Source organism: Monodelphis domestica, chromosome 3 (genome assembly GCF_027887165.1).
Source record: "Monodelphis domestica isolate mMonDom1 chromosome 3, mMonDom1.pri, whole genome shotgun sequence".
In the NCBI taxonomy this organism is placed as follows: Eukaryota; Metazoa; Chordata; class Mammalia; order Didelphimorphia; family Didelphidae; genus Monodelphis; species Monodelphis domestica.
This window is the reverse complement of record NC_077229.1, coordinates 76,927,821-76,945,094: the sequence shown is the minus strand read 5'-3', so window position 1 is coordinate 76,945,094 and position 17,274 is coordinate 76,927,821. Positions and strand designations below refer to the sequence as shown.

The 17,274-nt window shown below is 37.1% G+C and overlaps 1 protein-coding gene across 7 annotated transcripts in view; it reads right to left on the bottom strand.

The window, feature by feature from the left end:
- The window catches only part of DOT1L (DOT1 like histone lysine methyltransferase), a 129,446-nt gene that overhangs the window by 75,505 nt on the left and 36,667 nt on the right, over positions 1–17,274 (bottom strand). For all 7 annotated transcript variants that reach the window (XM_056822201.1, XM_056822199.1, XM_056822203.1 and 4 more), the window contains 2 exons: positions 12,849–12,923; positions 2,387–2,450 (listed from right to left, as the gene is read on the bottom strand). In XM_056822201.1, the coding sequence (XP_056678179.1) occupies positions 2,387–2,450; positions 12,849–12,923 (139 nt within the window). The remainder of the gene's footprint in view (positions 1–2,386; positions 2,451–12,848; positions 12,924–17,274) is intronic.

Below are 17,274 nucleotides of genomic sequence, written 5' to 3'. Positions count from 1 at the left end.
GACCTTCTTTTCTTTTCCCTCTTGTTAATCTCATCAGCTCACATGGGACCAATTATCACTTCAATGCATATGAATCACAGATTCATATTGTATATCCAGCCCTAGTCTCGTCCAATCTACAGTCACACCAATGGTCTAGTGGACATTTCAAACCATATGTCCTTACAGCTTCAAAATTATACTAATTATCTTTCATCCCACCTCTTCCCAACAATGTAAATGTTCTTAAATTTTCACTGATCCTACAATACATTCAACACCTTTCAGCACAATATCTCTTACATGTACCCTTCTCTTTACTTACATGGCTACCAACAAACAATACCTGTTATTTCTCAACCTTACCATATCAATGATTTTCTATCCTCTCTCAAGTCCCTCTATCCTTTGATCCAAACTCCAACCAGTTTTTCAAGATTTCTCATGTCACATCTTTACTTAGGAAGCTGAAATAACTTCCTATCATTACTTCACACTAATTCAATTTTCTTGCATTTTTATTCCTCATTCCATACTAACAGGTGGCCTGACAATAGCTTCCCACCTCTAGGATTTTGCACTGGCTGACCTCCTAGCCAGAACAAACTTCCTCCTCACTTCAACCTCAACTTCTTTCAAGTCTCACCTCAAATACTATACAGAAAACCTTTCTGGATAGCTCCTTTTTTTAAAATTTTGTATTCCTAGCTCTAAAAAAGGTCTTTTCTATTTTACAATAAGTGCCCTTTCATTGTGTATTTTTGTAAGCTAAATTTTTATTTATAGCAATCTATCTACATGAAATTATAGTAAGATCAAGTTTTCAGAAGGCTGCTAAGATGTAACACTAGTTGTAAAGTTGAAAATCTGTTACCCTAAAAAAGAATTACATTTCCCCAGGTACCCACTGACTTCCTGTCATTATGGACTTCCTATAGACAGGAAATAAATTGAGTGGGCAGTCCTACTTTCTCCCTCTTGCACTTGAAGGCAAGGATGGTTTAAGGGTGTGTGTGTGTGTGTGTGTGTGTGTGTGTGTGTGTGTGTGTGTGTGTGTGTGTTGAAATGGCTGATTAGCCACTGCCACGTGGTCTTTATTTTGTATCCTCTTTATTCCTTTATTTCTAAAGTTCATTAATAAATCTCCTAAAATATAAACTTTTTATCATTTGAGAAAACAATTCTCATCTATAGAAGTCACTTTCCTTACAACAACAATACTTGCATTAAAAAAATGTATTCATATTTACAGATGAAGAAAATGAGATCCAGAGATTTGAGAGACTTGCTTATGGGATGAATGTCACAGACAGCATTATCCAATGGTCTTCCTATTTCATGGTTTCAAATTGTATCACGTAAGCAAATAAACAAATTTCTTAGCTCAGAAAGCTATACATACTATACTGTCTCAAAGACAAGAGTTAGGACAATTTAAAAAAATTTTAAAACAACTCAAATTAAGAAACTTTGGCATCTTTAGCATCTTCAAAGAGGCCCTGTCAGTAATGGGGATATAAAGTCAGGATACTACTTACAATAATTATCTTATAAAAGTAGTTAAAGTCTCAGTGGATTGAGAGTCAGGCCTAGAGACAGGAGGTCCTAGGTTCAAATGTGGCCTCAGACACATCCCAGCTGTGTGACCCTGGGCAAGTCCCCCATTGCCTAGCCCTTACCACTCTTCTGCCTTGGAGCCAATACACAGTATTGACTCGAAGGTGGAAGGTGAGGGTTATTTAAAAATAAATAAATGAATGAATGAATAAATAAATAAATGGATGAATAAACAAATGAACGAATAAATAAATAAGTGAATGAATGGACAAATAAATGAATGAATGAAAGTAGGAAAAGTGCTTTGAAAACATTAAAATGCTCTAGTGCTTTTATAGAATTAACAGAGAGGAAGAGAGAAAAAGAGCTTATGTGTTTGTGTGTTTATTATGAGGATAGATGAGATAACTATTAATGTGAAATCAATTCTAAAAATTCTCCACAATATCCTACATAAATCATTTCTCTATATTCAAGCAATGACACTAGTCATTTCCAGCTTAAAGATGCTGGCTTCCCCTAAGTATTTAAGGAACCTTTAACCTACATCCATGAACAAATAGTTTGGAAGTTACATATTCTAATAAAATTTCTTAAGTCTCACAATTAGTCAACTTGGTCACTCCACAGAAAGACTAAAGACATGGTGGCTAAATTTTATTTCCATTAGAGGAGAGCAATTAAATTCTTACCAAGACTCTTTGCTAAAGAAAAGTACCATCAGTATCCCAGAATGAATGAACAGGAGGAATTGATGCTGAGAGCCCATTATGAAAAGTATTTCAATATTGCTGAACTTGAAATTCCCAACTAGAACAAAACCAGGAGTTTAACAAAAGTCAATACTTACCAGTTGATGAATGCTATCAATGGCTCGGTTGTATTTGTCACAAAGTCTCTGCATGCTTTCAAAGCTGAAAAAAGGGAAGTTTCATCATCACTTAACAATTCAAAAGAAACCATTAACAACCAGCACTGCTCAGGAAAAACACAGAATCAAGGTTAGTAGGGCCTATGAATGATCCAGGATTTTAAGCCAAAAAAAACAAAAAGGGTTCATCCATTTTCAAAGGCCAATCTTCTTCTCCCTTCCCCCCAACTTCAAAGAAGTAATGGGCAGGTCCTTCTGAAATAATACAATTAAGTAAAATTACAAGAAAAGCACGTATCATTGGCTAATAAGTCTAACTACTCCTCAGAAAAGAAAAAAATATCATCTTGGGTTTCTTCAACAATGCACTGATTAAAGAGCACCTTAAATGTGATCTCTTATTATCCCTTTCAAGGTAAAACCAGAACTCAAAAGGCACTATGTGAGGAGAGCTGGCAAAAGTTCAATTAAATTCCACATTTGGGCAAACCACACTGCTAGGCTCTGAAGATACAAAGACAAAAGGAAACATTTCCTATGGAAGGAAAGTATATTCTACCAGAAGATACATCATATGAGTATTTAACAAAATGACAGAGTAAGTAAGACTACTAGTCCAACTCTCTCCCCATAGTAAAGGAATTGAGGGGAATTAGGACAGCAAGTAGTTAATTGTGGAAATTGAGTGAACCACAGTGAATCGCTTGTTACTCAATTCTGGAGCTAGCCTAACTTAGTTTCCTTTCTATTCCAAGTCCAAATACTGTCTTGCAAGAAAAGTTTATTCAATTGTGGAAATTGAGAGAAAACCTTATTGCTTTGTTTAAACCTAGCCCTGCGTGGCTGTGAAACTGGACCACATGTACCTACTGTGTAGAGACCCTTAACCAAGGGGCTAGGTCATGCTGACCAGAAACATGTCAGATCCTAAAACTGATGTAAGGCGTTTTCTCATAATTGTACCTCTCAAGCAACCCATATCTTATTTGATTCCCATAAGAATTAATAAATTCTAATTTTCCATGTACCTTTTGATATACAGGCTTCTCCTAGACACCCCAAAACTCCAGATTGTGTGCCAGGTCAGAGTGTTCATAAAAGACTCATTTTTCCCTTGCATTCCTGCAGTGTTAGAGAAAGTGACTTTGAGCCCCTCTGGGTTCTCCATTCTTTCTTCTCTCTCTTTTTTTAAATAAAACCCTTACCTTTTGTCTTGGAGTCAATACTGTGCATTGGCTCCAAGGCAGAAGAGTGAGTGGTAAGGACTAGGCAATAGGGGTCAAGTGACTTGCACAGGGTCACACAGCTGGGAAGTGTCTGAGGACTTATTTGAACCTAGGACCTTCCATCTCTAGGCCTGGCTCTCAATCCACTGAGCTGGGTAACTGAGCACAGAGAGGGACATCCCAATTTGCTCCTGGTAAGCATCTATTTTATATCACAGATATCTTATTATCCTCTAAACTGGAAGTTCACCCCCTTTTGGCTTTGAGGTATAGGAAGGACATAACCACATGACTCATCTCAGGTTCCAGAGACCCAGTAACATGCCATCATCGGCCTATTGTCAAGAGTATATAAAGCCCAGAATGCATCTCCTCTAGGAGGCAGTGCTCTACCTTCACACTGTCTACCCATCTCCCAACATCACTTTCAAATTAATACATTCTTTTTATTTAGAAGCTAAGTTTTAGAGTCTTGCATTCTTGCAAAGTGTAACCTGCCCAAATCCAGGGTTTTCATCTCAAAGCTCTCCCATAACACTTTGATTATTTACATTTGTTTTGGAAACTTCTTTCCCTAGACTCAGGAAATTGTACTTGTTCACTCTACACCCAACTTGGAAAGTCCCAAATCTTTCATCCAATAAAAAAATCCAATTACCTAATGTTATATTTTTCCTTTTAATTAATTGGCCTTATTTGACTAATCATTTTTACTATATAGAAGTCTTGTCTTCCTCTGTATTTGGGGTCCACCAAGAAACTGGTTGTTTCCAATTTGGCTTTCACTGCTTAATGAATTGATATGCTCAGAAGATCAAATCACATTTGTCTCAGTTATTTCATCTTTTGCTCTTTACACCTTTACTCCACAGAGCAGACATCTCTATCATCTTCAGGCCTACAATGAATGGCCTACAGTAATGGCAAGGTGGGCTCAGGTTCTCTCAAAGGAACTCAGTCCTGTAAGAGTCACTTTTAGTCTTCTGGTTATGAAGACTCCCTTCCTTTCCCTGGCAGCCAAAGAGGTTTGATTTCCAATATATGGATAAAAAGATAGGATCTGGCAAAGGACTAATCCAGCTGATGAACAGCTAACACACAAGAAGTGGCTCCAAGCAAGCCCTCAATAAATGAACAGGTACTTCAGGATTTGCCTCTGCCACAAATCAGCTGTGGGACCACAGGCAAGTTACTTAAAATCTCAGAGACTCAGGCAACTCTCTAACTACAAAGTACAGAAGGTACAGAAGAGGCACTGGCCTAAAAAAATGCAGACATAAGTTCAACAGGGGAATTGCTCTTATTCTTATAATAATTATAATAATAATTCTTAATCACAGATCTTGGGTCCAACCATCCAAAAAACACAATCCAAGTTATAGGCTAATTTGATTGCAATCTTGTTATCACTGTCTGCTGTCCCTCTCATATCTTTTTACACTGTAGGAAACAAATTACTTAAGAGAAACTAAATCAATAATTAGAGATCTGGAAGATTCCTTCAAATAATTAAGAGTTTGCAACTCTTACTTTGGAACTGTTCCTATCCTCTGGCTTTTGGCTGACAGGTTAGTTATCTATTTTGAATACCAAATCTTATCTGAAAAATTTGATACAAAGACTTTTCATAAAATTGAAAAGTTTCTGTACAGACAGTAATCAAAAGTATCTTTTATGATAAAGGCATACAAGGTACATGCACAGTGGAGAGAGCAAAGGATCACAGTTCAAAAGTTGGCCCTATTGCCATTTGTCTCAAGCCTCTTCCCATCTATAAAATGGTCCTGATAATAGGACCTATGTCCCAGTGTGAAGATCAAATGAGACAATATGTCAAGCTCTTAGCAACCTGAACAAGTTATATATATGTAGCTATTATTATGTATTATTATTCCTTTTATGACATTTTCCCCCTTTTCACATTTTTTTGGGTCAAACATCAGCTTTATGAAGATTGTTGTTCTTGGGCTCCTTTTAGGGTTTGAAAAGCATCTTAAGGGCTAACAATTATTATTTGGGGTAGCTAGGTAGATAAAAGTGTTGGGCCAGGAATCAGGAAGATTCAAATCTGGCCTCAGAAACTTACTAGCTGTGTGACTCTGGATAAGTCACTTAATGCTGTTTGCCTCAGTTTCCTTATTTGTAAGACGAACTGGAGAAGGAAATGAAAAACCACTCCAGTATCTTTGACAAGAAAACCCCAAATGATGTCGCAAAGAGTCAAGACACAACTGAAAAACAACAATTATATTTTTATTTACATCTTTTATAATTGCTTCTATACATGTTTGGTTAAGAATTCATCTATCCATCCATAGCTTTGAAAAGGAGATGGTCTGCTTGTCTTCTATACAATATGGTCTTAAATATTCAGGCCACAGATCCATTTTGAATTTATTATACAATATGATGATATATTTTGGTCTATGCCTAATTTCTGCCAGATGCCATTCTAGTTTTCCCAGAGGTTTTTTATCAAAAAGGGAGTCCTATCCTAAACAATTTAAAATTATTCAAATAAAGTAGCTAAAATGTTCATGCTCTCTGATCCAGAGATTACCTGGCTAGGCAAATACCTCAAGGAAGTCACTAATAACAAACACTCCATACACACCAGAATGTGTAAGTATTTTTTAAAATACCAAGGAAGGGAAAACAAAGATATCTGTATATTGGTAAATAAAGCTTTTCTGCTGATCTCCAGAATTGAATTTCTAAATGCCTTTCAGACATCTCAACTAGATGATCTTGAACTCATACCCAAAACCAAATTCATTCTTTCCCCCTAAACCCTTCCTTAATCTAAATTTCCCAATTACTATTAAGAGCAAAACTATCCTTCTCAGGGCCTTACTACCTAGGTAGTAACTTAACTGCGCACTATCTCTTCACTCCCATATCCAATCTGTTGCCTTCAGGATCTGTGACTTCTATCTTCAACAAGCTCCTTTTCTCTTCTCAGATATTGTCACTTCTCTAGAGAACTTTATCAATTCATCCTTGCTATTCTATTAGCTTACTGATAGCTCTAGCTGTCACAAGTCTCTATCCCAAGTCCAGTCCATCCTCCATTCAGCTGCTAAAGTGATTTTCCTAAAGCATCAACCATGTCATTTTCATACTCAACAAATCCCAGTGGCTTCCTATCACCTTCAGAACCAAATGACAAATCCTCAGGTTGGAATTCATAACCTAGCCCATAGCTCCTCTCCCAGTCTTCTTACACCTTATACCACCCACTAAACCCCTCCATGTGCTCTTCAATCCAAAGATAGTGGTCTCCTCCAAGATAGCTCCTCAAACAAGACAGGCTCCTGGCATTGTTGTCTGGCTTCCCTGCTCTTTCCTCATCTCCATCTTTGAAAGTCCAGATAAAATCTACTTTCTACCTTTACCAAATCCTCTTAATTCTAGCATTTTCTCCCCATAATTAATTTCCTATTTATCCTGAATGTAGCTTGCTTGTACATTTTTGTTTATTTGCTCTCTCCCCTATTATATAGTAAGCTCCTTGAGAGCAGAGATTGTCTTTTGCCTTTAAGATGCTGTAAGGGCAGGTTGCAATAAACTATACAAAGTCATGGCAACCTCAAATAGTATCTCAGAGGGTAAAAACCTAATACAAATGGAAACACAAACCATGGATCTAGAATAAACAGTGGCCTAGCAAAGACTCTCACAAAGCAAAGGGAAAGAATCACTCATACTAAAAATTGCATGCAGCTAAATTAGGAAGAACAAGTGTGGCCCCAAAGAAGAGATACATGAGAAGACATGTCTCCCTCCCCTCCACAAACCTCCAACCCTGGCTTTGCTTCCATTTCTGTAAGAAAAAAAAAAATCACACACACATATAAGCTAATCCCAAGGGACTCATGATAAAAAATTATATTGTTAAAGGAGAAACTATTAGTCTGATTGCAGATTAAAACATGCCATCTTTCATTTTATTTCTCGCCATGTTTTTAATTTATTGTATGTGCAATCTGTGTCTTCTTTCATGGCATAAGGAATATGGAAATATATACTGTATGATAGCACTGGTATAGCCTATTTTAAACCAATTACCCCATCAAGGAAGGTAGAGGGGAGGAAAAGAAGGAAAGAATCTGAATCATAATTGAAAAAAATTTCTAATGTAAAACCTAGTTAAATACTAAGATTTCGAAATACTAGGCAGGTCAAAAATAAGACAGACAGACAAAATCTAAATTTCTTAAATGTTTAAATTATTCAAGACAGAAAGCACAGTGATTTTCTTGTATCTTACTCAGGCTTTGGGGGGGGGGGGGGAGTCCTGGGAGAAAGATTTTTAAAAGTCTAAATTAATTCTTTTAATATGAAGGAAGAGGGGGCAGCTGGGTAGCTCAGTGGATTGAGAGCCCAGTGGATTGAGAGCCAGGCCTAGAGACGAGAGGTCCTAGGTTCAAATTTGACCTCAGACACTTCCCCCATTGCCTAGCCCTTACCACTCTTCTGCCTTGGAAGTCCAAGACGGAAGGTGAGAGTTTAAAAAAAAAAGATGAAGGAAGAGGAAGAAAACTAAGAAGAAAAGGTTTCAGTGTCAGAAAACAAACTGACCTGATGAAGAATAAAGTGAAGTGCCATAGAGTTATCAAGTGGTTTGATGAGTCACAAACAGCAAGCAAAGAACAATGAGTTCTTTTCAGAAGATAAAAGTGAAGCAAGAATACAGTTAAATAAAACCTGGATGTGGAATCAGTCTGGTCTATTCCAGGTTCACCTAAGGTGTCACCACAGTCAAGGAATTAAAGACTTAGTTCACTTTACATTTTGCAGATGGAGCACTCTTGGGTTTGGTTTAGATAATCCCATATCAATTTCACACATGCTCAGAAGCTGGTGAAACAAATAGTTTGGTTTCCTTACTTTACGACAAGAAACTTTTATTTTGTTTTGTTCCATAAAGACATTCCAGAGACAGTTGCCTCCCATTTTCATTCTCTATGTAAAATGTTTCTTCTGTCTTAAAATTACAGGAAATACCCAAGCACTTCCATGGGCCTTCAAGGACAACTGTTATGACTAGATAACAATCAGGACCTTCAGACTTGACAAAGCATTCTCAAAATTCACACTCAAAAACCCTTGTGTTCCCCCCCATTTTATCCCTAGTCATGCCATAACAAACCCCAATTCTGTATTACTTGCACTGTCCCCCTCCACCTGTTCATCTAATGCTGAAGAGGGGATGGTGGGGGAAAAAACTGCAAGCCCTCATTTTAACAAGGCTGTCTTTTTTTGCCCTTCCTAATCCAAAAACAACCCACCACTAAAGACCATCTGTGATACCAACTCTATACCTACTCTCCCCTTCCTCTCACACTATCAAATTCAAACTTCACCTTTCAGGAATTCTCTTCCAAATCCCCCTGCTGTTGATGCCTTTCACTTCAAAAACGGCTTCTGATCTATGTTGTGTCAACCCTCTACGAGTATAGTTGTTTGGCATATTATCTCCATAAACAATGTGAACTCCTTGAGGGCAGAAACCCAGTTTTTACTCTTCTTTTTATCCCTAGCAAGCATTTAGTTAGCACAGTACCCACCACATACTAAGCACTGTTATTAAATGTTTGTGTGTGTTTGTTTTAACTCTTATCTTCTGTCTTAGAATTGATCCTAAGTATTAGTTCCAAGGCAGAAGAGTGGTAAGGGCTGAGCAATTGGGGTTAAGTGACTAATCCACAGTCACATAGTCAAGAAGTGTTGGAAGCCAGATATGAAGCCAGGTCCGCCAAACACCAATTCTGGCTCTCTACTGAGTCACCTAGCCAACCTTTAATAAATGTTTGTTGACCAAGATAATATTGCATGTGTGTCCCTGAGCTCAATTAAGGTAAGAAGTTCATTTCTTCTATAAACTTTGGATCTCTCTCAGCACAAAGCTCTGAAAGCAGCAGGCTCACAATAAATATTTGCCATGTATATCTTTCCACATAAAATACCTTTCTGCAAGTTGAATAAGCCATAGCTATAATATATATATATTATATATATATAAATATATATGAACATATATATTCAATAAATTCAGAAAAATCATTGTACTATTTTATATATATATATATATATATATATTAAATGTTATATATTTAGATCTAACAAGATTATTTAAACCCAGAATGTTACCCTGACCTCAGGGTAACCTGACCTCCATGAATGCCAGAGACAGCAGAGGTAAATTTTGGGACCCCTTAGGCCCATTTGGTGAACCTATGGAACACATGCTGGAGGTGGAACACATGCTGGAGGGAGCTATTCCCTTCCCCTCTCCAAGTGCTCCTGAGGATATCTCTTGTCACCCACTCCTCTGTCCAGCAGCCCAATTGGAGTATTTTCTCCCTCCCACCTGGGGGCAATTTACATGCAGTGTGAGGGTTGCAGTTTGGGCATTGTCTCTAAAAGGTTCACCATCACTGTCCTAGGCCTTAAATTCACCCAAAACATTTCATACCTCAGGCTTACCAAGTATGTGTTATGGATTAACCCTTTGTCTTGGCTTTTTCCAAATATTACTGAATGTTAACATTTAGTTATATCTATTTCAATCTACCTTGTACTTTGTGAATTATCCTCTAGACAAAACTGCATAACAACTGAGTATGTGTGGTCCTGTGAAGGTACTCTTGTCTAAATCCCAGATAATATAAATGTTCCATAGCTTGGGGGATCAGATTTTCCTGACTAATCCATATCTCTCCTGTATGTGACTCCCTCTATAGGCATTCATTTCCTAACCTGTCACTGATGAGAAGAGGCTGGACTAGATGATCTCTCAAAATTCCCTGCCAACTCTAAATCCTAGATTTTGAGCAAGAAGAGAGAGTGATGCCGGACTAGGAGTCAGGAAAACTAGTTGATGATTCTACAGGACCAATGGACACATCCCTTCATAACATCTGTCCCTCTGTTTCTTCATCTATAACATGTAGATAATAAAATATAGAGATCCTACTCCATAGACTAATTGTGAAACTTGGGGAATAATAAATATAAGGAAAATTAAAATTGGAGAATAATAAAATAAATAAAAACAAATAATAATAAATAATACAACTAATAGAAAGATAATTGAAGTAGAAGTTTTGAAAGTTAAACGGATCAGTTAATTTTATATGTACATATATGTGTTTCAAGTATATTTCTACTTATTTCTAAGGCACTGAGCATGTTCTGATGTCAAGCTTAAAAAAAAGGGGGGAGGAGGATATATATCAACTTTCTTCCTTTCAGGTTGTTACTGGAAGTTTTCCAAAGTGGCTATTTGGTTTAGATAGAAGTAAAAAAAGGAAATGTATATTCTTTAGTGTAGAAGTCCATAACTGGATATCATTTATATTAATAAAATTAGAATCCTAAGTTTTAATTTAGCTCTTACCATCTGATCTAACTATTGGCAATACAAAATTTTAGTAACTATGTTAAATTGTACTAAGATCTACTTTTCAAGCAGGATTAGAGAAAAAGGTTTTCAATGACCCTAGAACAGGAGAAAGCAGATCTGCCAGAGGACCTACTCTTAAGATCTGCATGACTTCAAATTGCCCAAGATGATAGTAATAGCAGAGGATCCCAGAACTCAGACTGTTGCATCATGAATTCTTGGACAAAATAGACTGGAATGTGACAACTGGGCCACCTATCCTATTCATATCTCTCCTATATGCCATTATTTTGTTTGTTTATAACACTTATACCAAAAGGCGTGCCCCCTTAATGACTCCTTATCAATATGTCTATCAATCATTTTTGACATCCTGTCAACCAAGGATCAACCAAGCATCATAGTTAGGCCCTCCATATAACATAGTTAATCATATTTGGGTGATTTATTAGGAAAATTTGAGATTTAGTTTCTCTAAGAAGCAGAGGGGGCATTGTAAGAGAACTTACACATTAGGAAGAATTACTATGAATCCCTATGTCTGGGATCTGTGTCAGATTTACCATCTAAATTGCTTCTTTATACATTTTCTTTGTCCTTGGGAATCCCAAAGAATGTCTTCCTTTTTAACAGAATTTGATAAATAAATGAAGGAGAAATTGGTCCTTTTCCTGTGGACATGACTATCCATTTGTTTGGGGAAGAACTGAGGGGCAGGCAGACAGATCATCTCTAAATTAGTTATCACCAATTAAAAGATATCTTGGGCTTGGAATGGTCAAGGGAGAGGCTGAATAATGAGCTCCTAAAAATCCACTTATGAAGCTGCCTGACAGCTCAGGTTGTCCCTGGTCATGAAAGACAACCATGGAGACATATATCACTATATTACCCATGATGCTGGATTAATCAAAAAACCTGATTTAACCAATAAACGTATATTCTTACCTAAAAATCAGTCTCTTGAGATAATTTAAATCGTAACTGTGGTGAACTCATGAGTATCATATAAATGCTACCTATTATAAATTTATGATCCTCTTCCCAAGGTTGTTGTGAGAAAGTTCATCTGGAAACGATAAAGCTCTTCATTTTTTTAAACTCTCACTTATTGTCTTAGAATCAATACTAAGTATTGATTACAAGGTAGAAAAGCAGTAAGGGCTAGACAAATAAGGTTGTGTCACAGGGTCTCATGGGTAAGTAGTAGTTGATTCCACATTTGAACTCAAGTCCTCCAAAATCCAGGCTTGACTCCCTATAAACTGAAGCACCTAGCAGTCCACATAAATTACTTTAGACATGTGAAATGTTAAGTGTTCTTACATTTTTAGGTATTCTTGCACCTGGTGGTGATTGCAATAGCAGCAGGACAAAAGCAGCTGCTTATCAAATGCAAGTGGAATTTACTTCTAAGACTGAATTAAGCAAGGAAGATGGAATCCTTGCCTATTTCCAGTATACTGCTTTCAAGTAAGAGCCCCTAATTACTTGAGGTAAACAGAATACTCAGAGCCATATCAAACCCTACCTTTGGCCACCACCCATTTGGAGATGCTGATCATTGTTGCTGGGTGAGTAATTCCAATATATAATAGCTCACTCCGGGCCAATTCCAATTATATTCTTAATCTGACAGCCTTTGCCAATCTTTCTTTTACCTATTTCCAACCCAAAGAATGTTGCAGACCCAAAGCCAATTATAAAAGGTAACAAAATCTTCCCTGGAACCAATTACAGATAACGAATCACAAAGTCTCCAGCCCATCCTCAATAGGTACTGAAAAACATAGAACATGCAACTTACCTTTTGGTATCATAGTCAATTAAAACATAATTTTCCATGGCAAGCTTGAGATCCGGTATTTCTTCACAGACCCATCTGAAGTATAAAAGAAGGCAGAGTAAGCACAGCACACATTATACATATGTCATGCCTTGGAGAGGGAGGGTAAAGGACAGCAAAATGACTGACAATCTATAACAGTGATGGCAAGCCTTTTAGAGATGGAGTGTAGGGTCCCACCACCCCCAACTCTCGTCCTCCCAATACCCAGACCAGGGAGGATGTGCTCTCATTGGGTCGCTGGGCAGAGGGACAGGGGAGGTTAGGGTTAGTGGCTGCCCATGGGCTGTGCTCCCCTCCAGCTCTGCTCCACGCTGTGAGCTCTGCTCCCCTCACACCTAGCTCCTCTCCAACCCCATCAGGATCACCTTCACAACAGACTCCACAGGCTGCCTGTCTGTGCCACACCCCTCACTTAGTATGTCAGCTCCCCCTTCCCACTGGCTGCTGGACAGAGGGGCTGGGGAAGTGAGGAATGTCCTCAGGCCCATGAAGGAGAGGGGAACAGCCCACCCCCCCCCCACCTTGACACAAGTGCCATGGGTTTGCCATCAAAGACCTATACAATCTATCATGTGACTGAGCTTGGTTGGGCTTTGTTTGCCATTTCTATGTCTTTTTTAAAAGACAAATAAGTGGATAGAGCACCACCAAGTGGATAGGTCTGGAGATGGGAGGAACTGTGTTCAAATTTGGTCTCAGACACTTCCTAGCTATGCAAGTCACTTAACCCTATTTGTATAGCCCTTGCCCCTTTTTCTTGAGAGTTGATACTAACACAGAAAGCAAGGGCTTAAAAAACAATATTTAAAAAACAAACTATTATTATGGAGGGTTATCTGAAAGTTGAAGCGATAGACAGAGGAAAATCTAGGTAACACAAAACATAGTAATAAAAATCTATTATTGTGGCAGCTAGGTAGCTGAGTGGATAGAGAACCAAGCCTGAAGCTGGGAGATATTGGGTTTAAATCTAACCTCAGATACATCCTCACTGTGTGACCCTGGGCAAGTCACTGGCCACAATTGCTTGCCCCTACCACCCCTGACTTTGAAATGATACTCGGTATTGATTCTAAAACAGATGATAATATAACATCTATTATTAAGAAAATGTGAGCTCAATGGATGACAAAAGAATGGGAGGGAATTTGGAATTCAAAACTTTTTAAAATAATAAATTTTAAAAGAAAAAAAAAACAAAAAGAAACCATAAGGATGAAAACTACTTAAAATAAATACCTGTAGGATTACTGGCATGGGCGTACTGTGTTCATCTCACAGTATATCATAATAATATTTCTTGCTTAGCAAATTTGATACATATATTGCTATAGCACCTAAAAGCTACATTTCTGGGGGGGCAAACTAGGTGGCTCAGTGAATTGAGAGCCAGATCTGGAGAGGGGAGGTCCTAAGTTCAAGTCTGACCTCAGACACTTCCTAGCTGTGTGACCCTGGGCAAGTCACTTTAAGAACATCCATTGTCTAGCCCTACCATTCTTTTGCCTTAGAACCAATACACAGTATTGATTCTAAGACAGAAGGTGAGGGTTTGAGTGAATGAATGAATGAATGAATGAATAAAAAAATAACAGCTACATTTCTGGAGATGAGATTCTATTTAGCTAGGCTACTTATTGGAAACCAACAGAGCTCAATATCAGCCAATGGAAAGACAAGGACAAGCATTCCACACAATAAATAAGAAAACCTAAATGGATTATTATTATCACAAAGCAGAGAATGTACTGACATTGAAAGACTTAAGGAGAGGTAAGATGACTGTCCAATGCAACATTTGAGGGTCTACTATGTGTCAAGGCACTGGTGGTAGACAGAACAATGGAGGGGAAAAAAATTTTCCAAATGAGCTCAAAATTGATTAGTAAGACTTGAAAATTATAACCCAAGAAAAATATAAACCCAAGAAACTCAATCTCTTATTCTAATATTGAGACAAAGACAAACAAAAGGAACCCTAATAAAGGTATACTTATGGAAATAAAGATAGCTCTAAAGAGCTACACATAGAAATGGAAGGGTGAAGAAAGGAAAAAAATTCAGTTTAAGTGATTTGCTACATTTAAGAAAAATCCTTATCTGTCTTCCAATCAATACTAAGTATCAGTTCTCAGGCAGAAAAGCAATAAAGGCTAGGCAATTGGGGTTAAGTGACTTGCCCAGGGTCACACAGCTGGGAGGCCACGTTTGAATCCAAGACCTCTGGTTTCCAAGCCTGGCTCTCTATCCACTGGGCTACCTATCTTTCTGGCTCCGTTTTTTTTTTTTATCGGAAAAAAAAAATAATATTGTTTTTTTAGACCAAGAGCTTAAGTGAACAGGACATATGACTAAGGAAGCATTTGCAATTCTTTATTGTCCAAGTCAGGAAAAATCATACAGAGCTAATATGTTCGTGTTATCTTTAGGCACCATTGTCTACTGACATTAATTATCAGTGCAAATATGAGTTATTTATAACAATTTATAAATTGAACATACTCAAAGAATTCATTAGAAGGTGCCCAAAAGTTATCATAACCAATAGTGGCTAATAGGAAATGATAGCCTGAGATTCAAGTATGGGGTCTATATCATGAGATTATTGAAAACAGAACAGATGTGTATAATAACATTCCTAAAAACCTGGAAAGACTTATGTGAACTGATGCAGAGTGAAGTGAGCAGAACCAAGAAACTTGTAATAGCACGTGAATGACTTGGCTATTCTTAAGCAACACAATGTTCCAAGACAGTCACAAAAGGACTCAGGACAAAAACTGCCATTGCTCTCCACAGAAAGACTTGATGGAGTCTAAATATGTACCAAAGCATATTATTTTTCTTTTTTTTTCTGCCTGTTCAAATTTTCTTCCACAAAATTAATATGGAAAAATGTTTTACATAATTGAACACGTATAATCTCTTTCATGTTGCTTACTGTCCCATATAAGAAAGGGAGGAAATTTGTAACTCAAAAATAAAAAAATAACAAAAGTTTAAAATTTTTTTTACATGTAATGGGGGGGGGGGCGCAATTTTTAAAAAATGAATGTTCCTAGCAGCATTATTTGTGAAAAAAGGCAGGAAACAATGTGTCCAGTGATGACTAAATGTCTGAGCCAATCATGGCATATGAATAAAATAATGGGACATAAGGAATGGCAAGAAATGGAGAAACTGAGTAGTCATGTAAATTTTAAGATGATTGAAGCAGCCATAAATTCCAGTCACTCAACAAGACATACATAGTTCTCTACTCTGTCAATAGACAATAACTGTTTCGAGAAGAGATTTTGTAAAAGAGTATGGGTATCAACTGGAAAGGAGTGCTTATTTTTGTAAAGTAGTAGTAGTAAATAAATTGGCCTAAAGAACCAATTGACTAGTCAATCAAAGGGGATTTGCCCTTTTAAATATCAAATCAAGATTCTGAGATTTTTGAAAAACATGCATTTCATTGATAGGAAATACATCAGTTTTTAACCTATGAGATTTCTGATTTCGAAGGACACAAAACTAATTCTTTCTACTATGTAAATATTAATTTGTTGTAATTATCTCAAAACTATGTCCTAATGATTTTTAGGCCAGCCCCCAGATATTGGTAGAATGATGGTGCAATAAAAAAATTTATAACACCAATTTACAAAATATGTTTTTAAAAATACCTATAAAGAATTCTAAATCTTAAATATTACTATAAAACTTCTTTTTTATTTTATTATGAGTTTGACAACTATGAACGTTTCCCTACACAGGGAAGAGAAAATGAGTATTGTTTAAATATATAGTAAATTTAACACAGTAGTTCAAGCACTATTTTGCTTGCAGTTATTAACTTCTGACCTTCCAAGTTTTACTGACACTTTCCATCCTTTGGAGGGCATTACCATTTTGCCATTTTGCCCATAGCATCAGCTATGGGAGGGGTGGTAGGAGGGGGGGAGGAAAAGAAAATGATCTTTTTATCCCCCAATGAATAATGTTTGTAAATGACCAAATAAAATAATGTTTAAAAGGGAAAAAAAATTAGCCAGAAGGTTCAGAGGAGTCAAAAGTGATTTATCTACATATGGAGGGAAAGTATCTGAAAACAAGGATTCTAAAAAGCCTCCAGGTGAAAAAAATTCAATACTTTACTGCCAACAATTCTAGCTTCCTCCTTTTCTTCCCCCCTCAAAAAAATTTAACAGAATATATAGCAGTTATATATAACAGTATAAAACAGTTTATTCAGAACTACATGAGCTAAATTAGACAGGTATCAGACTCCAGAATATCTATAAAAGATAACCTAAAAACCAAGAAGACAGACCAATGTTCAAAAACCTACTTCTGCCACATATGAAATGTAGGAACCTAAACACTTAACCTTTCTCTA